Below are 22,189 nucleotides of genomic sequence, written 5' to 3'. Positions count from 1 at the left end.
TGTTAAACATGCATTAACTAAACAGAATGCTAACTTCTTAAAGCTGTGCCAACATAGATTTACTATTTCAGAACCACAAGTTTCCATAGAGAAAAAGGATCTCTATTGCATTAAAGTCCCAGGTGCATTTAAATAAATGTGTGGTTTACTTAGTGTGAGCTAAATATAAAAAGGAAAGTGAATTGTGAACTTTAAGGAGGATGGATTTCAAACATACTATGATTAGAAGAATGGGATTTTAAAAAGGCATGTATAGTTTTCTGGAAATTAAAAGAATTCCTTTAACAAAAGCATGGCTTATAGCTCTAATTTTTAATCACTATGTAGAATGATTCAAATAGGCATGAACAAAGAGCCACCAGAGACAAAAGTGCTCCTACACAATAATATGTATATTTATTACAGGTAATGAATAAACACTCTTTTATGCCCACTTTGCTAACAACCCCATCTTATTGTACTGTAAGACAGAACACGCTGTAGGAAGCCAGTAGCATTCTACTCTATCAGATTTACAAGGAGACAGTTAATTAATGAAATAAGAGGTGGATGTAAAAATCTCATTTAAAGAGACAATTGCAGTAATTGATCAGCTTCTCTCATGCTCAAGTGCTAGAGAATCAAAAAGATTAATGGGACACTTATCACCTGCAAAACATATCAACTATTAGCCATCTGACAAAGAAGAGCTAAACTGAAGGCAATACAGTCAAAAAATAACTAGCATGATTGTAGGTACTACCACAACAGCTATATTGACAGTGCCCACTGATTTAGAAGGGCATAAGTCTGCTTAAGACGGCACTGCTAGTTTAATAGTTCATCATTTTGGCTAATATAAAAAAACTCTCTTTCGTCTTGGAACTTTTGAAGTTCGTACTTGATGCCACAGTCCTGAAATCCTTTCCCCAACCCCCTGCGATCTTACACATAAGCCTTCTTCCAACGTTACTAACATGTACAAAATAAGGTACTTTCACATATGAAGCATAAGACTACGCCTTAAGGAAACTGTAGAATCTGTGGGTGCTAGGAGTAGGCAACATTTTGAAACTCACAGCATGGCCCAGCTTGCTCAACAAACTGATGTACTTGCCTGCGAATGCCATAATGACCTTTAACTCTACACTGAGATAACCTTTCCCTTACTGTTTTTCTTCTGGGGAATTGGCATCCGGGGAAAATTTGAACAGCCGAAAGGTCATATTTCCCAACACAGTCATGTCTTCCCTGCCTTTCCCAGCTTTCTCTACACTAGTGAAACAGTTTAGAAGGAAGAGTGGGGCATGTGCAACATTGTTTTATATATCCTCGAGACTGTACAATAGTCTCCTGTACGTACATTCCTGCATCTTGGATATTTTATTCTGTGCACCTATCCCAACAATGTGTTACTTCTAGTAAACTCAAGATAACCAACATGATATGCCCAATAGACAAAAACATGAATTTAAGAACCATGGAAAAGTCACAAGTAAAGGGTAAGGAACAAAAGAGAAGCTGACAATGCAGAACGGGTACAACCGTGCTTCATCAGAGATTTTGCAGTGGGAATTATACAATTAAAAGAAGAAGGAGAGACAATTAGCAATGACCTGTAGCCTAACAAACTTACTAGACTGAAGTCAGAGCATTACTTATCTATATCAATTCAAACTGAGGACTTAGATTAACCAATTATGAGAATGCTTAGAACCCAAAATAGCCAGCGGCTTTTGAATTCCTTATGTTCAAGGAGGGGCTGAAAGAGGTATGGTTAGATGTCAAAAGAACAAAGACTCAGAGAAGACTAGCACAAAAGAAGAGTAAAAAACACCCAACAAAGAATACGGAATCTGGGTACCTATGAGCAAACTGTTGGGGTGACTGAACGAGGGGGAAATAGGTGGAGAACTGGATCCAAATTATTTTCCATCAGCAGAATGGCACTTTGGTCTGAAGAGAATGTTTAATTTTGTTGATACCCTTCTCCTCCTGCAGGCCCCTTTATCATTTTAACCATTATTCCTGGAAATCCTCTGACAAAAGAGTACAGTAGACTGCAGAGGAAGGATGTAGCCAACCCAATGTTTAGAATCAGGTGGAGCTGAATCAGATGTAAATTTGTCTGATGCACTATAATGTGACCATAATGTTCCAGACAAGTAGTGCCATACAAGGCCTAGGACCAGAGGAGTATTTATGAGAAGGGGCAACATGACGGAAGAAGGGTTGCATTTTTAATGGAGAAGGAGGAGGAGGAGGAGGAGAAGAGTTGGTTTTTATATGTTGACTTTCTCTACCACTTAAGAATCAAACCAAATTACAATCACCTTCCCTTCCCCTCCCCACAATAGACACCCTGGAGGTAGATGGGGCTGAGAGAGCTCTAAGAGAGCTGTGACTAGCCCAAGGTCACCCAGCTGGCTTCACGTGTAGGAGTGTGGAAACCAACCCGGTTCACCAGATTAGTGTCCGCCGCTCATGTAGAGGAGTGGGGAATCAAACCCTGTTCTCCAGCTCAGAGTCCACCGCTCCAAACCACCACTCTTAACCACTATACCACGCTGGTGTGCTACCTCCTGGTGGCTAATATGGGGAAGTGATAAATTCTGTGTGGTTGATGGAAGGTGACAGGAAACAATGACAATATTAGAATAAAATGGTAAGTAATAATTGTTCCAAAAAATTCAGCCAACTTTTGTCATGGATAGACCTGTTCTCCTCCTTAAGGATTATGTTGAAAATGCCCCTATTTACATGCTTGTAAATATCCAGGGTAAAGCAAAGGTGTGATGATCATATAACGTTCAGCTGTATGTTTGAAATCCATCCTGCTTAAAGTTCACAATTCACTTTCCTCTTTATAACTTTTCAAAGGCCCTGTGCCTATCCCCCCTCTACAGCTACATTTGATGTGAATGAAACACAATTTAGGCTGCTTGAGTTTCTGTTTTTGTATAAACAATGAGGCTCTGTTAAAGTCTAAGATATATTTTAGTTACTAGTTTCACAAATGAGCTCTTTTAAGATCTCTTAGGTGGCCCTAGCATTTCTTACATTTAAATTTCCCAATTAGTTCTAAAATATAACTTGTCTCCTATATTTGTAATTGTTCTTCATTTTTCCTATCTGAAAAGAAGCTCCTGTAGTGAACATATGCATGAAACCACTGGGAGAAGTCATCCAGGGATTTGGAGTGAGGTGCTACCAATATTTGGATGATGCCCAGCATTATTTCTCTTTCGTAGATAAGCCAGGTGGATCCGTGGAAATCCTGAATGGGTGCCTGGAGAACATAATGGGATGAAGGCCAATAAACTGAATCTCAATTCAGACAATGTTGATAAATGGAGAAGCTGCTCAGGAACTGTGTAGCAACCTGTCATGGAGGGGGTTGCATTCCTCCTGAAGGGGCAAGTTCGTAACTATTGGACGCTGGTATGTGACTGGAAGCTCAGATCTCCTCCATGATACGTAGTGTCTTTTTATCAGCTCCAGTTGGTTTGCCAACTACAGTCATTCCTTGCAAAGCATGATCTGGCCAGTGATCCATGCTCTGGTCACATTCAGATTACTGTAATGCACTCTATATGGGGCTGCCGTTGGAACAGTTTAGAAACTTCAGTTGGCCCCAAATGCAGCAGCCAGGCTATTGTCAGGAGTTGGTTACAGGGATTGTTATCACCCCTGTACTAAAAGATCTGTGCTGGTTACCCATCTGTTTCTGGGCACAATTCAAAGTGCTGGTTCTTACTTTTAAGGCTCTAAATGCCTTGCAACAGGCATTTCTAAAGGACTGGCTCCTCCCATTCTATCCACCAGTTGAGATCAGCCTCTCGAGGCCAGCTCTCTGTGCCCGCCCTTTTAGAGGTGAGGTGGGTGGCAACTAGACACAGGGCATTTTCTGTGGTGGCACCTTACTTTTGGAATGCCCTCCCACCTTGAGGCTTGCCTGGCACCAACTTTTAGGCACCAAGCTAGAACAAATCTTTTTACCTAGGCTTTTAATTAGGGGCGTTATCTTAGCTTTTCAATAGTCTGTTTAAGATTAGTGGATAGTTCTTATGCTGTTTATGTCTATCTTCTTGTATTAATGTTGTGGTTTTTAACAGAAAGCTGCTTTAAGCAGGACTCTGAAGAGGCAATGCAGAAATATTCTAAATAAACCAGCATGGGAAAATTTTGTCCCCCCACCACCAATGACCCTTTTATGACTGTGTCAGCTTTCAGGATCATTGCTTCTATATGGTTTCCTTTCCTGCGTCTGATGTACTTAACATTTTCTCTTGTGCATATGATTTTGGGCCATTTTATATTGGGCCTGGAGCCATATTGATTGCCAAACAACTTTGGCACAGAAAGCAGACTTTTAATCTAGCTACAACCCTAGTTTAGACCTTTTTTTTGCCATCAAGTCGCAGGCGACTTATGGAGACCCCATAGGGTTTTCAAGGAATGAGATGTTCAGAGGTGGTTTTCTATTGCCTGCCTCTGTGTAGCAACTCTGATCTTCCTTGGTGGTCTCCCTTCCAAATACTAACCAGGGCTGCCCATGCTTAGCTTCTGAGATCTGATGAGATTGGGTTAGCCTGAACAATCCAGGTCAGGGATTCTTACACATAGCAAATAATTAACAACAGGTAAATTTGATCTTCACTGGGAAGGTTTGATCCTATCTGATACAATTACGTATACAGATGTTATTGTCCAGCACGTAATTCCATTCATGTATGATTATTAATGCCTTTATTATCACTTTCCCTTTAAATGATTTAATGTCTTCTTATTCAGACATGTTCATCTTAAAATACAGTTTTAACATCTACTGAAGATGTGTCTGCAGTATTAACCAGGGTCCCAATCTCTTTCTAAAACTTTTAGTACATAACAAGGAGGTTGATAAAATCAATTTTTAAGATGTTTTATGAAACTAGATCATAGTTCAGAATTTTTTATTAATAAAATGTGAGTGGAAGTCTAAATTGATGTCATCACCAATTCATCTGGACTTTATCAAGGTTGGGAAGAATTTTCTTTCAACAATTTCAGTTTGAATTTATCTAAAACTTTATTTGAACTGGAATCAATTGAATTATTACTATGAGAAGAGCAAAATGCTTCCTTCTCTGTGTATTTCCAAAGGAACTATTGAACTATTATTCCATAATAACATAAGAAGCACCCTACTAGATCAGGCCAGTGTTTCAACTAGTCCAGCAGCCTGTTTCATGTGGTGGTGGTGGAAACTGCTGTCAAGTCACAGCCGATTCATGATGAACCCACAGGGCTTTCAAGGCAAGAGACGTTCAGAGGTGATTTGCCATTGCCTGCCTCTGCATGGGCTTAATTCACAGTGGGTAGCCGTGTTAGTCTGTCTGCAGTAGTAGAAAAGAGCAAGAGTCCAGTAGCACCTTAAACACTGGCAGGGTATGAGCTTTCGTGAGCCACAGCTCACTTCTTCAGAACTCTGCATGGGCTGAGAGAGTTCTGAGAGAACTGTGGTTATCCAGGATTCATGTGGAGGAGTGGGGAATTGAACCTGGTTCTCCAGATTAGAATCCGCCGCTCTTAACCACTACACCATGGTGGCTCTCAGCCTGTTTCATATAGACCAAAAGGTTGTTCTGGAAGGCCAAAAATGGGGCATAGAAGGCAAGGCCTTCCCCTGATGATGCTTCTTAGCACATTGTGGTATGCAGACATTTAACGCCTCTAGCTATGAATGTTCCCATTAGTCATCACTACTAGTAGCCAATGACAGACCTATCTTCCATGAATCTGTCTAATTCTCCTTTAAAGCCACCTATGCTACAGGCACACTGACTAGGATAGCCCCCCCCCCCAAAAAAAGAGTACCCATTTGGTGTCTACCATATTAGACTGTGGTAATTATACACGTGGCATTTGTTAAGCCACAGAACTTTGTAATCAGGCTGAAAGCTTAACATTTCCTCACTAAAATTTTTAAGAAGCAGAAGAACATGTGTTTTCTATTTCTGCTTATACTTTTACACCACCTTTCTTCTAAGAATTTAATGGTTTGATATATTACACTTATACTCAATCCTATGTGTTTAAAGGTGGCATCAAATTCTTTAATGATTTTGCTGCAACAGAGCAAACGCAGATACGACTCTGGGAGGGAGGTGAAGCTGAGAGTCCAATTGTCATCTGGCAACTAGCCTTTTGTTGTTGTGAAGGTGACTGGCTGGGTGACAGCTGCCCAACTACAATTATTCTTGGATAAAATGGAAAAATAAGGACCCTTCTAAATCTGTTACTGCCCCAGATTTGGAATTGAAACAGCCTCAGTAGGTCTACTAGATGTTCTTCACTAGCAGAAAGGGAGAGTGTGACTATGGATTTTCTTGGACCTCTCACAGGCTGTTGATCCCATGATATTCTTATAGATTGCCTATCTTGAATATGGCGTATTTGTTCCTATCTGGAATTTATTTATTTTTTAAATCCAACTAATTTATTCCACTGAGCTACACAGTAGGCCAGGTCGCTTTAATGAAACATTTGAAGATCAATACGAATATAGTTCTGAGATAGTTCAGAATTATAGTTCTGATTGATTGTACAATCCTATGCAGAATTACTCCACTTTAATCCCACTGAAATTAATGGCTTAACTATAGTCACTGAACAGGACTGTACTGTAAAATTCTGTGAGGAAGAATTCAGTACAGCATAAGTGAACATCTCAGAACTAAAGAGATTTTGGAGAATCCAGTGTCTTGCCTATACTGGATCTCCCAATTGTTTTTATTGGTAAAAACATAAATATACACAATTCAGATCAGGGCCACAAAGGTCTGTGCTGTTTAATGCCCAAAAAGGCTCCGCAAAGATCCCATTTGACCCAAGGGAGATGGCAACATTATGGTTATCTGTATGATACCCCAATGGAGTGAAAAGCAGCTCTGGGAGACTATTTGGAGAAATGGTGTGCAGAAGAGTTAACCCCTCTTCCACATGGACTGGATATGAATTGGTGTATCCTGAAGATTCTGTTTACCAATTTAAAAATTCTCAGGATATCCAATCACAGATTTCACTGCATCTTGTTTAGCTTTGGTCTCAGTCTGAATATGTAGCTATTCATGCTTCCTTTGTATGGGCCAGATGTTATCACCATTGCTACTTCGCTGCTGTCAGGTCTAGGAGATACAGCTGCGTTTCAAGATGCAGCCCTGCCCTTTATGCAGCACAATGTCATAAGTGCAGGACATGCATGTGCTTTCAGGTGTAAAAGGAATATCAATAAATGAAATCAGATACTCTGTACAAAGCACTCAAGAAAATTCATTGTCACTCTGAGTGGGCTAAAGTAGACTATATGTGACTCTCAGGCTATAATTTGCCAGCATCTATTTTAGAGATTCACTCTCTCCATTACTGTTCCAGCAAAATGAAGAGGTGATATTTCTGAAAATAATTCAACCTTTTAAGGACCTTAATGGCTGTAATTTAACACTGATTTAGTCAAGAATTTTTCTTATTGCCTATCCATATGGAATTTGTACTTAATTTATTCTATTTTCATTATTGATATTGATCATTATACAAGTGGGCTTTAAAAATGTATACCAATATGTTTTCTTGCCACACCATTTTCAAATTCTTCGTCCCACGCTCTCCTGTTATTTTAATTTTCGCTATTATTCTTCCCTATTAAATAATGGGCACATTTTCAAATTAAAAAAAAAAAGTCAAGCAAGTCAGCATACTCTCCACTCTAAATGTAACCTGATTGTGAGACTGGACAATGGCAAACTGGAAGAAAAAGAATACGATATATTAATATCCAAGGGGACAAAGAGAGTGGCATACTCATATGAGCCATTTATTAATCTGTAATGGGGTTTTTCAAGGTTGTTGTTGTTTTTAACTACTAAATCAGCTCAGGACTGGATATCACTTCACAAACAACTCTAGATTAAGTAATACTAATAATTTAAAATAAAGACAAAATTTGAGAACACAATATTTTTTTCAAATTTTAGGTTTTATTATTCAAACATCAGAAGTTATTTAAATATCAGATGCTATTGAGTCACTGAAGCTTGCACTAGAGAGATTGCTCTTTCTAGTCACACCAGGCAGATGTTCAAAACAGATTGTGCTGTGGCCAAATGATAAAAAGTTCCTGCTTTACCAACTGTTCTTCACTTCCTCCTGCGTAGCAGGTCCCTAACTCTTCTGTCAAACAATATCTTCTGCCAAGAAGCACAGAAGCTGTCAGGACCCTGTGCACTGCTTCCACTGGAATGTAAAGATGTGAATGTCGATTGTGAACATCTCTTTGACCTTTCTTTATTCACATTTAATCATTTCCCTGAACAAAAACTGTTGGCATACTTAACATAAGGTGGCACCTCTTCAGGTACATTTAACTGAACAAGATGTTCCCTATCAGAAGCATTTCAGATTCCAGAGACTACAAAGACTGAAAGGCCATATGGAGATATTCCATTTCAGCAATCATCTCTTATGTCAGTGTTAAGTAAAACAAAGGAAAGCTCTGCACAAGCTATGTATCAAGTCCCATTAACTATGGAGGCTGTCCACAGCTAACAGATTCCACATCTTGTTTCTGCTTGCAAAGAGACCACTATACAATGGAAAATAAATTTCACAAAAGGCAAGTGTTATCACATTTCATTTGAGGGCTTTATAAACTTTTTAAAGCAGCAACTACTTCTACAGCCAGGGCAATTGAAGGCCTGCTTCATATCTGTTTTTAAAAACCATCAACTTCAAAATGGAGATAATTAGTCCATATATATAAAATTGTATTGTTAACTGCTCTTGTGACAATGAAGTCTTAAACACAACTAGTGCATTCTGTGTACCACTTATGAAAAATGCAATATTTTCAGTGTTTGTAAAGTTATAAAGCTATTAGCTTGTCCCTCAAAAATTGTGGAACATTATTAGAGGTCTCATCTTTCAAAAATCCCTTTGCTAGATAACTCTTTGAACCAGTCACACTATAAATCAAACATATAATGCATGATCCAAAAGGAGTGTGTGACATATTGAAGTCTACATTTAAGTTTATGTATCTAATATCTACATTATTTGCAGATGGGCAGTTTTGAAAAATATGCAATGAGCAATATTATTTCTAGAACTTGGCCACTAAAGAGTGCACATAGCCACATTTTCTTTCACACACACAAAAGATCTGTCACAGTCAAGCCACAACAATAGTCAGATTTGCTATATGGCCTGCTGTAAACCCAGAGAACAATTCTAAAAAGATTTACTCAGAAACCTACTCAGGTCTATTCAGTGAGGTTTACTCCCAAGAAAGTGTTCTACGGAATGCACTGCCAGTGTCCTAGGAGAATTCTACCCTTAGGGTAACCCAAATTTGCTTTTACAGAACTTCTAAATGTACCTGGGGAAGACGGCACAACATTGCCATGCTGGATCAGACCAATGGTCTATCAAGTGCAACAGTGTTGGTATCGGATGTCAAGTCACACAAAAATCCAAAACAAGCTCTTAATTAGGGCACTGCTGTTCATTCCCAGTATTTGAGAACTGTCTTAAAATGGAAGCTCCATTTTCAACTATGATGCCATTTTAAAAGACCCATGGCCTACAGATATGTCTTTTTAATTGTTTAATAAGCATTTTGATACAGTTCAATTGTATAAGTTGACCAACACCCTAGCTCAACAGGTGAAGAGAACTGACCACGAAGGAAAGACGTGAAACGTCTTTTATGCATGGTTGTTTCACTCACCATCACCCCTCCGATGACTTCGGGTCTTCATTATGCATGCTGTTTCCAACCATCAGATGTCGCCTCGCTCTCCCCCTGTGTTTCCCCGCGATTTGGCCATGTTTTGAGAGACCGGTTTTATTTCAAATTTGAAAACACAGGGAAACGCAGGGGGAGAGCGAGGCGACCTCTGACAGTTGGAAATGGCAGAGCTCATGAAAAGCAAGCTACTCTAAATCATTTTTTGAAGTAATTGGGAACAAAATTCCTTTACTGAATATTTATTTAGATATTTATAACCCACTTCCGCCCTCAGTGGGAACACAAAGTTGCTTACAACACTGTTCTCTCTTCCTTCATTTCCTCCTCACAATTACCACCACCCTGTTAGGTAGGTTAGGATGACAGAGAGTGAGTGCTCAAGGTCACACAGTGAGTTTCCATTTCAGAGTAGGAATCTGAACCATGCTGTCATGTAAATAGTGAAAAGCATCAAGTGCTTCAAACAAGCAGTTAAAGAAGTTGCCATCCCAATGTCTCAGGTCAATGGACAAAAGTACTTATTTAGCATATTTTAGCTATTACATGTTTCTACACATTTGTGCAATAAATCAAGTAAATGACATGTTATAAAGTGGCTATTCCATGAAGTTCTAAAATACACAGGTGATATGGATGAGACACACAATGAAACTTTTCCAATGTGATTGACATGAGATTGACACCACTGTACCCTGTTTAATGACAGCTCACAAGATTTAAAGTCTTCTAACAGTGAATAAATTATTATTTTTTACATAAGCAATCACGGGGAGGTGGAAAATGCTGTAACCAACAGCAAGAGTGTTGCATGTGAAGTGCCTGAACTCTGGAGATTTCAAATGAATAGAAGTTTGTCTATGAATGATTTATTTATTACAACATTTATATCCCACCTTTCCTGGTGGTTCAAGGTCGCTTACAATAACAGCTAAAAATATTTCCAATTAAACAAAATAAAACAACAAGCCCGAAATCTTACCCTCCCTCCCCCTTAAAAGATACCTTCCTTTAAAAACCCTCAAAAGCCCTGGCAAACTATTAAGCCTTGCAGCGCCTCCCGAAGATCTCCAAGGAAGGGGCTCCCCTCACCTCTTCAGGGATCCCATTCAATGCAGCAGCACTGGGCTCTGGTTGTTGCCAGACAGGCCAGCCTAAGTGGATGACAACCTGACAACCATAGTTGGCCCAGAAGGCCACATGGAAGGAGATGGTCCTTCAAATTTGTGGGTCCCAGGTGGTGAAGGGCTTTAAAGGTCCTAACCTGCATCCTGAATTGAACTTGGAAACAGACTGGCAACCAGTGTAGCTGTTTCAAAATGGGCAGCATATGTTCCCAGCGGCTAGCTTCTGACAACAGTTGGACTGCTGCATTCTGGACCAGTTGTAGTTTCTGGGTCGTCTTCAAGGGTAGCCCCATATAGAGAGTGTTGCAGTAATCCAACCATGAGGTTACAGAAGTATAGATCAGCATGGATAGTTACAGAAGCATGGATATATGAAAGAACCCAATAAGGCTGATAAGCGATACTGATGTGATTGTGGAAGGTGATGCTACTACTTGAACCTTCAGACTTGAGTGTGTATATTCATAAACTTAAATAAATTCCACTGAGAAAAATAATAATTTTGGAGAGTACTTGAAATATGCTTTTTAAAGTTTCATGTTGGGCTCTAAATGCATTTTTAAAAATCCATGTTAATATAATTCCTGCACAGTTATCCAGAAAACACCACTAGCAGAACTTTTAATAAAAACATAAAATATGGGAGGAAGGGAAAGGAGGTAAGAGTGGAGGGCATTTTGATATCTATATGAAAAAAATTGATCACTGGACCCTTTTTCATCTTCCTTTTTTGTCATTGAAAATTAAAGGAGCAATAGGTTGGATCCAGTCGTCTGATAGCAGAGGTCACTGATAATTGTGGTTTGTCCCCATGTTCCCTTCCCTGTTAGTCTCACTGCCCCTCAGATTTGAGAGATTCAGGGGTTTTAGGGTGTGGCTACCTTAAATAGGCATAATTACATAAGCCTCACGTAACTTTAAAAACCATCTAATTTGTTTTCTCTGGAGGCATAATGTTAGGCACTTCCTGAGCATTTTAAAGAATAATTGTTGCAAACTCTGTTCCATTTAAAATATTGTCGAAGGCTTTCACGGTCAGAGTTCATCGGTTCTTGTGACCGTGGTCTTGGTATTTTCTTTCCTGACGTTTCGCCCACAGCTGTGGCATGCATCTTCAGAGGAGAGACACTGTCCTTCAATGTTACTCCTCTGAAGATGCCTGCCACAGCTGTGGGCGAAATGTCAGGAAAGAAAATACCCAAGACCACTGTCACACAGCTCTGTTCCATTTGTTTCAGGATTTATTCTGGGCACGAAGCCATTGATTCATATGCTGTTCCTCTCAAGGCAGAAAACTGTAAGTTAGCAAAACAGTGGAAAAAAAACACATGTTTGCAGATGTACACAAAGACCTAAAACCAAACTCTTGGGCTTACTGTATTCTAAAGAATGGTTTAAAGTTAAAATCCTTAACACCCCCATCCAGCAGTCTTTTCCAACTCCAGGAAAGTTCATTCCTGAGGTCATGAGATCACTTGGGCTAACAGCCACAATGGTTGATGGACTGCGCTGGGGAGGGTGAAAGGTACATAATCACCTTCTCCCTTCCTCTTCAGAGAGGGAAATTTCATCCTACCTTCCTGGACAACCCCAGAAACAAACCTTCCTGGGATTGGAAAGGACTGCTGGGGAAAGGGAGAGACCTGTGAGTGTTATGACTGCAAATCGCTGGATCAAGTGCAACATGTCCCACTGGCTTGGTAGCTGTGGGCAGCAGTACAGAACTTCAACCACCTGGTGCCTAACTCATATGAAGGGATGTGGCTTTGTAAGACAGATGCCACCAAAAGCGGTCGTCTTCTCAACTGAGATTCCCATTTCAGCACATGTTCTTCTCACAAAACTCTGAGAATCCCAGGTTTGCCTTAGAACACACTTTTTTTTGTTACTTTCTAAAATAGAGAAAAACTATGTCCATATATTTGAAATGCTGCAACAAAGAAAGTAAAAAAAAAAAATTGAAGATGTTTAAAATAAAGCAAAAGTTTACAGAGAGGAATGAAAAGATGACTCAGTTTGTGAAAAAGAATTTATTTAAAAATTGGACTTCAGTTATACAAACTGAAGTATTTTAATCTAAAGAGGAATGCAAATTCTTACAGCATAAAAGCTAATTTTTATGTAACATACATAATATTAAGCAGAAATATTTCCATGCAGGAAAAAATTAAATTATTTTTTCTCAGAAATTTAAGTAGAATTTAATGTAGAGGGAAGTCCAGTATCTAGAATTATAGAGTTGGAAGGGACCATCAGGGTCATCACGTCCAACCCCCTGCACAATGCAGGAAATTCACAACTACCTCCCCCCCACACACCTAGTGACCAGACGATGGCCAAGATGCCCTCCCTCTCATCATCTGCCTAAGGTCACAGAATCAGCATTGCTGACAGATGGCCATCTAACCTCTTCTAGAGCTTACCACCTCCCGAGGAATCCTGTTCCACTGAGGAATGACTCTAAGAAAATTCTTCCTAATGTCTAGACGGATATCTAGATATCTGGTAACTGACATAAAGAAAAGTGTGTGTGGGGGGGGGTCATCCCACAAAAAATGCTCATTTTCATATATATTTTTAAAAGAATGATCTCAGGTCCTACTAAGAAGTTATTTTCAAGCAGATATTGGGGTGGTTATTTGTTTGTTACAATGAGTACCCAGCTTGCTGGAGGTAAAGAGAAGATGACTGGAGAAGGCACTGGCAAACCACCCCGTAAACAAAGTCTGTCTAGTAAACGTTGAGATGTGACCTCACCCCATGGGTCAGAAATGACCCGGTGCTTGCACAGGGGACCTTTACCTTTACATAGAAAGCAGGTTGTAGAACTGTTCTAATGAAAGTCTGTGGCAGTGCAAACACTTTGCAACATTTTATTCCTTCAAAAAAAAATTCAAGGTTTCTCTTTTTAAAATAGTTCTTTGTGTTCCTGTCTTTAATTCCTCATGTTTGTATCATCTGAAATAATCGATTTGGCTGTGAAAACATCATGGGCTATAAAAAGAACAAGCCAATGATTTGCTGGCCTGATACAGAATCCAGAAATGCATAAAAAGGAGCTTGCTTGCTTAGCTCGACAGTTTAAATATGCCAAAAATGGTATAATTGGGTGTACAATGAATGTCCTTCAGTTAAAAAAAAATACTGTGGACAAAGATCTGCTGTCTTTCCAATATTAGACAAAAAAAACCCAGAGCCTACTCATTTAAAGGAGGCGCTGCTCTCCCTTTTTACTGTTGTATCCATCTGTTTCTTAATGTATCAATACATATAAATTCTGTTGAAAATGAAAAACCGGCTCACTTGCCACATTTGCATTTTTAAAATTCTAAAACTCAGAATTATCCAATTACCTTCTATTAGAAGCTCTTGTCCATGACTGCCCAACAATGTGCGAGACAGGAAAGGAGCAAAATCCACAAAGATTTCCCGAAGGAGAGGGGCCACTTTTTCCAAAGCTCTCTCAAGTTTTGCGGTGATGCTGTAGTAAATAAAGAACCAGAGAAAGAAATGTACGTGATAGTGCCATAACTTATCAGTGGTCCCTAAGATTTTCTTCAAGCTGACTATAAATTAGTAGAATTAGTGATTGAAATTCTCATTTAAGCTTCATTCGTATAGACAATCTGACAGTTCATACCCCTGAACAGTAATATTTTATATATGGTAAACAAATGGAAGTCCATTTATAATCTGTTCTTCAAATATTTCAGAGGAACAGTGAAAGCTCAGTCAAATTGCTTGTTTCTGTTTGTTGATCCAAGCAAAACATATTTGTTCCTCAAACTGATGAATATTGAAGCTGAGCGGTCCAATACTAATGGGGGGCGGGAGATGGAAGGAGATTTGAGCCAGCATGATCCCAGCGCCAGTGTTAGTGCCACTTCTGCCTGCTGCCGGGGCACTTAATGCTGGCTTTGGAGAGCTGTGTGGCAGCGTGAGCCTCAGGCACCAGCGCAGCCTCGCCAGCAGTGTTTTCCTGGCACAGAAGCTTGTGCCAACATCAAAGGAAGCGTTCCCGGGGGTGGAGCTAATGTTAGTCAGCTCCCAAAACCCTTTCAAGCCTGGGAACAGCCCCTTTTTGTAGGCAGCAAGTTATACCTGCAAAAAGGCAGGCATAGCCCCATGAAACTCTAAGGAAAATTCCACAGGGTTTTCTTTAAACTAACATTTTTGGCTTGCTGCACCTGGCAGCAAGCCGTTCAGGAGGCGGTGTGGCTGTGCCATCCCCGGAAGCGCCACAACTACCCCCCCATTAGAATTGGGCTGTAATGCAGCTTCTTGGATGCTGCAGAAGTATTCTACACCAGTTCGTGGTTTCCAGCAAGAAGATGTTTCTATACAAATAGTTTGGGGAAGGTGCCTATTAAAATATGAAAAATAGAATGCTTCAGAATTGAGATGTTACAGAAACTAAACATTTCTGACATTTAATGAGATCATGAGGTCTAGGAATGAGGAGTATCTCCTCGTGTAAAGGAGTTTTCTGTCTGTGTTGTAGTTTTAATTCATCTCTAGAGACATTGGAAAGGCTTTCAGCATTTAAGAATTAAGTAACTGCTTTTGCTATTTAAACAAAACACAACTCAGCAATAAGGAAGTCATAGGAGGGGGGAACCCTTTTATCTCTGTACATTCCATGAAACAAGATATTCAACGGAATCAAATAATGTTTTAGATGATGAAATAGGAAAATATGTTTTAGAACAAAATATGTGTGACCCTAAGGGAAGGTCCTCTATTTAACATTGTTGATCACATAGAAACCAGGAAATTACATCTTCACTTATTAAATTAATGAGTAAATAAATTCAATCCAACATTCAAAAGAAAAGAATTAATTCAGTATTCCCACAGCAACACCACTGTTTGTATACCCAAAAAACAGAGAAAAAGAAGCTCCAAATGGACGGGGGAAAAACCGAGAGTGCAACTTAAACCATTTTTTAAAGACCCCCACACCCCCAGATAAAGATGCAAGCAAGGATAACATTAGGTATGCAATGTGCTTATATTTTTAGAGACAAGAGGCTCAGATGGATTACCTGACAGATTTAATAAAGTCAGCTAAGAACCACAAGAGCAGGTTTTAACAACGATACTTTACATAGAGTATTGTATCTCAGGGTAAAATAGACCTAAAAAAGTGCACAGCACCAAGGTGTAAGTAAGTTATATCTATGTATCATGTGATGTTTGGAGTAGTTATACTTTTGTTTGTTGCAACCCAAGATTACCGTCCAAAGAAGAGATACTGGAATACATGTCTCACAATTCCTTTGTCACAACTATTTTGTATGTTTTTGTAGTAGCTACAAATTGTTAAACGCCTTGCAACCTCTGGTGCTGTGCACTTTTTTCGTTCTTTTATTAGAAGTTTCTCCCCCTCCTTTTTTCTCAGGGGAAACTAACCATCTGCCCTTAGTCATCTACTCTTCCACATTCTTTGAGTCTAATAGAAGTATAGACAATATTAATCTATTCTCTTAACTTGGCCACTGAAGTCCCTCCTAAAATCTTAGATTCTGTTAGGATTTATTGGGAAAAAATCAATGCATGCAATACATCATACAATTACAGAGTTCCCCAGTAAGGGTCATATAGTCCAACTCCCTGTGCACAGAAGCAGAATCCATTATATTGAACAACTCAGGAGGTATTTACCCAGTGTCCTATTACAATTATTCAATGAAGAAGGTTCTATATTTTTTCTAAGCAACATGATCGATTGTTGTCAGGAAGATAATCATAAATATTTAACCTTCCTATGACCTAACTCTACTGCCTTTTTCCCTACCCTCAATAAAATTGATCTTTATGACAACCTTGTAGATATTTGAAGATGATTATATCCTCCTTTCATCTTTTGCTTCTAAGAAATAGCTTTACAAGCATCAGAAGAGGGAAAAATCTGCACCTCTATCCCCCCCTCAATTTGCACAATGCAGAATCAGAACATATATCTTTGGAAATAGTTTAAATTAAAAGCAATGTTCCAATTATTCAAATTGTGTTCCCTTTCACAAGTATATAGAATAATCAATTATTCCACGGGAATCACTGCCAACATGGATTCAGCAGGGGAGGAAATTAGACTAGATTGGAATTTGAAAAGGTACTGTTTAGGTACTGAGGAGCAGAAACTAAAAAGTTTTTCCTTTTTCTCCATGATTGCACAGTGATTCATATGATTGTTGCTATTTCGGAAAATGATTCTGTAACATCAACAATATATTTAATTCTTAACTTGGCCCCATCTGTGGATACTTAATTCCAGAGACTGGAGCCATGAACAGATGTGACAGAGCTTTCTATAACTCTGAGAAAAGCTCTAAGCATGCAGAAAAATCTGAAGTCTTGAAAACAAACAAAAAAAGGCACTGGGGACATAAAACCCTTCAAAATAAGAAAAGCTGTGCCTGAGCTTTAAGAAAATGATACCCTCAATGGCCTTCGTGGGGGTTGCTAGCCAACCACAACAATATTGCCAGCCATCAAGCCTTGGCTTCTGCCAGTAAAAGGGAATGGGAGGTGGCAATGCCCTTTCCATGCATACTTTGACCTCCCAGTCCACTCCTGCTCCCCCCCCTCCTGCTCCGGATGAAGGATTCATCAGGGTCAGGCCCAGCAGCAACCACTGGGCAGCTTGCTACTGTGCAATTTGAGCAGTTCACCCAGGTGTAGCAATGACACAACTTGATGTCACATAACTCACTTGCGCCCAGTGACGGATTCCTTCCAACTTGTGCAACTTAGCCTGGCCTAGCAGTGGTCACCACACAACTCACCTGAGCAACTAGCTACTGAACCACTTTTACAAATTGGCCAGACTTTTACCAGGGATAAGCTGCCAGGAGAAGGAAAGTAGGAAAAGCTGAAACCCAATGTGTTGTAGTAATTAGAGAGTCAGACTAGGATATTGGAGACCAAGGGTTGATTAGTCTTATGTGGTCTTTTTCTTTATAAATATCTGAACCTCAAAATTTGCGAACATAATTTACATTTATAAATGCAAAGCATTTATTTAAGGTGAAAATAATCTCTATCCAAGCCAACTATACACTCTTGCTTATTAGTATACAAAATGTCTTGCTGGATGAAACAAAGACCTACCTGGGTCCAGCATTCTTTCCAATAATCTCTTAACCAACAGGCACTAGTTGGATCACTGGAATTATCAGTGGTCAGCCTGCTGCCCAGCTTTAGACTAAACTATCAAGTATACCTCATATTTTCTGCCGAATCCTCTGGCATTGGTGCAACAGTCTGAACAGCAGGAAGATTCTTGCTGGTAGCACCATTCACAAAACTAGATGATGATGAAGAGGAGGAAGATCCTGAATCCACTGCACCTATCCCCAAAACAGAGTACATTCAGTCTGAAAAACAATGCATTAACTTCACAGTTTTTTAAAGTAAATACACAGACACACATATATAAATATACATACATACCCCCTTTGCCAAACCTGTAGGTAAGGACTGGGGGACCTTCCTGAATAATACATAATAATAATGCAGCATGGGGGCTCAAGAAAGGAGGAACTAGGTACAATATACCCCCAACACACACACACTCTTGTGCAAACAGAACAAATTGAACTCTAATGCTTTCTCTACTTGAACAAAAGGGACAGTTTTGAGTTTTGCCCTATTTATCTTGCTTCTTGGAAGTTCCCCCATGCAGTATGAGTTTTTAAGAGAAAGACTTATTTCTACAGACTTCTACCATTCACAGAAGTCTGAATCCAATCTAATGTACCCAGACAAAAAAGTAGTCTACATTTTAATTAGTTAATATTAATATGATTTTGAGGATGTTATTTTAGAATAACACTGATAGCTTATTAATTAGATTATCCGAATCTATTTTTTTAGCTTTTTCTCAGAACCACCAATTTTTAAAATTCTTAATATTCTACCTTAGTTTACAAGACCTGAGTAAGGCTGTTAATGAGAGGAAGTTTCAGAGGTCATTAATTCATAATGTCATCTTTAAACACTTCTCTCATAAACCCATATTATATGAAAGTTTATACACTCCCATATACATTACCAGATATTAAAGGGGAAAACCATACCAACAGATTTCCCCCATTTTAATACATAAGCCTGCCTTGCATTCTTAGAGAGCAATAGTTGGTAGATTAGAGCTGACAAATGTCTATGTCTAGTTATTAAATTATTTCAAACTGATTGAACGATAATAGATTGTGATCTCCTTAAAGTCTGGTCTGAAAAAAACCCATTGAGAATTGTATTGATCCTCCCTTTCCAGTAACTGATCATATGCAATATGATCTATTGCAAATAGAAACCACAGACCACAGCCCTCAGTTTGCAAGAACTGAGCAAGGCTATTAATGACAGGATGTTCTGGAGGACATTAATTCATAGGGTTGCCATAAGTTGATAAAGGCACATAACATACACAATATGGTCTATGAGATCTATCCAATACTTACATTTATTATGAAATATTTAAATAGTAAATAAAAGCATCCACTTTTATTAAGAATACGGGGGAGGGGGGAGGAATGAAGCTACTGGTGATTTATCTAGACCAGTGGAACTCACTCCATGGTTCACAGAGAATCACATTCTCAATTACTATCTACCAAAAGTTCAACATGACTACTGTAAGTCCTGTTTGCCATCCTGCCATACATATACAATAATATCAGAGGTAGCTACTAATATTACATATGTAATTATAGCTGTAATGTTCAGTCATCTGTTCCATGTTTTATATTTATTCCAGGATTCTAGAATCTGGACCAGTTCCAGACCAGGTTTTACTCATGTCTCTGGATAAGTTGACTAGAGGAACTGGTACGAAGGACTCTGGTGGGCCTTGTGTTCCTTCATTCGTTTCTCCTGAATAAAGTTACTATATTTATTAAAAACACCATCAGCAGGTGATGAAATACGGAGTCACCCTGAGCACTGAAGGGATTTTGCCATTCTGCAGCTTACCATAGGAACACAGATCCGAAATATGGACCACTTCTGGCCCCAAGCAGTCTGGATAAGGGGTACTCAACTTGTATATGAGATTTTTAATACCCTCCCAGACATTGGTGGGGATGGCAGTTACAGCAAAGCAAAAGAGGTGCTAAGAAAGTATTTTTCCCCAAAGTGATTTGCAAATTTCACGAGGCTAAACAGAAGCAGGAAGGATGCATGGATGAGTTTCATGCACATTTGAGACACCTAGCTGCATTCTGTGAGTTCAGCAACATAGAAAGAGAGGTGAGAGCGCACATGCTACGGGGAGACCTCTGTCCTTGCCTGAGATGGCAAATATTGAGGGATCTACAACTGACACTCCCTAAGATCTTAGACATAGGTTGTGCCTTTGAGACAGCAGACACAAACCCAGACAATGGAAGCTGTTCCATATCTGAGCAGGTTATCAGTGCCATGTGCTGCATTACTTTTAGAAAAGAAGCAGCAGCTATGGTTGTTAAGCCCATGTTGGAGAGGGAGAAAAACAGACAAGGCACCTCATGCTATTATTGTGGAAGGCAACACCCCCAAGAACATGCCTGTCCAGACAAAGGAAGCATTTGTCACAAATGTGGCAAGTTGAACCATTTTGCTCCAGTCTGTAGATCACAAAGACAATAACTTAGAAAAATTACCACAGCACCCCAATACAAAAATCCAAAGGCACAATCGACTATTAATGCAGTTGATTCTGACCCAACTGAAGAATCTGGAGCATGAGCACCACAGCACTGAAAAACAAAGTGACCTCTATATTTTTACCATCTCCTCAGTGTACAAGGCACAAAATGAAACTAGTGTATAACCATGATGCAAAATATTCCTGCATGGGCAAGAAACAGAGATCCTCATAGTCACTGGTGCCTCAGTAAATGTTACGGCTAGAGAAACATATGACATGCTGATTAACAAACACTCTTTACAACAGACAAATATGAAGATTCATGCATCAACCACTACCAATCTGTGGATAATTCCAAACACAGCTACAGTGTCAAGACTGCTAGACCACAGCTACTTTCTATGTTGCAGCACATGGCACTGATAACCTGCTCAGATATGGAACAGCTATTGCATTGAACCTTGCTGTAACATGGTCTATAACAGGGGTCCTCAAACTTTTTAAACAGGGGGCCAGTTCACTGTCCCTCAAACACTGTTGGGGGCCGGACTGTTGCGGGGGAGGAGGCGGCGGCACGAGGGGGCTCTCCGGAAAAGCATCCTCCTTACAAGCCCGGTCCTTCCCCCTGTAGTGGTTAAGAGTGGCAGTTTGGAGCTGTCAGCTCTTGGCCCATCGAGCCAGAAACCACAACAGAGACAGTCAGGTCCAAAGAAGATGGCTTTACTGGTCAAATAGGTATTACAGAGCATGAAAGGAAAGGTGACAGCAATGAGCTCGCTGCCTAACACCCAGCAGTATAAAGGCAAGGATATTTGCAAGTGATTACAGAACATAAACATAGCTGCTGTTCCCAGGACTGTTCCCAGAGCTTCAAACAGGCTTTGGTATGCAGGATTGTCCTTGAGCTTAGTCTTTGGTCGAAACGAAAGCAAAACAAAGTAACTGAGATACAGGCCTGACAGGAGCGGGGACTCTAGAGAACCGGGTTTGATTCCCCACTCCTCCACGTGAGAAGCGGAGGCTAATCTGGTGAACCTGGTTGGTTTCCCCACCCCTACTCACGAAGCCAGCTGGCTGTCCTTGGGCAAGTTACAGCTCTGTTAGCGCTCTCTCAGCCCCACCTGCCTCACAGGGAGTCTGTTGTGGGAGGGTATGGGAAGGGGATTGTAAGGCAATTTGAGTCTCCCTTTAGTGGTAGAGAAAGTTGGCATGTAAAAACCAAGGCCATTTATTCATGGAAGGGTTTGCCTTGGATTTGCCGCTTTCCAGATGCACATTTTCCCCATCCGAGTTCTCCAAACTCTCCCCTGGGGTGGGGTGGGGGATTTACTTTTGAGTTCTGAGAATTCGGATGGGGAAAACGTGCATCTGGAGAGCGGCAAATCCAAGGCAAAACCTCCTGTGCATAAATGGCCACAAGTCTTTTTCTTCTCCCTGGAGATATGCCCAGCCCCCCCAAGGGGCCCCTACAATTATCTCCAGGCCACAAGGATACCCCCAGGAGGAGAGAGAGGCCCGAGCCGTGAGAACGCTGCCAACTGTGGCCAAAACAGGAACGCCAGGACAGGAAGGGGGCGACTGGGCGGCGTGCGAGGCAGCAAGACGCCTCGCGCACCCAGGAAAGGAGGTTTTGGGCCTGGGAGGGAGAGGGGGAAGGGGGCAACCGGG

The 22,189-nt window shown here is 40.1% G+C and overlaps 1 protein-coding gene across 3 annotated transcripts in view; it reads right to left on the bottom strand.

Annotated features, from left to right (window-relative positions):
* Positions 1-22,189, bottom strand: part of NBEA (neurobeachin) — a 433,179-nt gene that overhangs the window by 270,211 nt on the left and 140,779 nt on the right. For all 3 annotated transcript variants that reach the window (XM_056858518.1, XM_056858519.1, XM_056858520.1), the window contains 2 exons: positions 18,116-18,242; positions 14,244-14,371 (listed from right to left, as the gene is read on the bottom strand). In XM_056858518.1, coding sequence (XP_056714496.1) covers positions 14,244-14,371; positions 18,116-18,242 — 255 coding nt within the window. The remainder of the gene's footprint in view (positions 1-14,243; positions 14,372-18,115; positions 18,243-22,189) is intronic.

This window comes from Euleptes europaea, chromosome 12, assembly GCF_029931775.1.
Source record: "Euleptes europaea isolate rEulEur1 chromosome 12, rEulEur1.hap1, whole genome shotgun sequence".
NCBI classification, from domain to species: domain Eukaryota; kingdom Metazoa; phylum Chordata; class Lepidosauria; order Squamata; family Sphaerodactylidae; genus Euleptes; species Euleptes europaea.
This window is presented reverse-complemented; position numbering and strand designations above follow the sequence as displayed.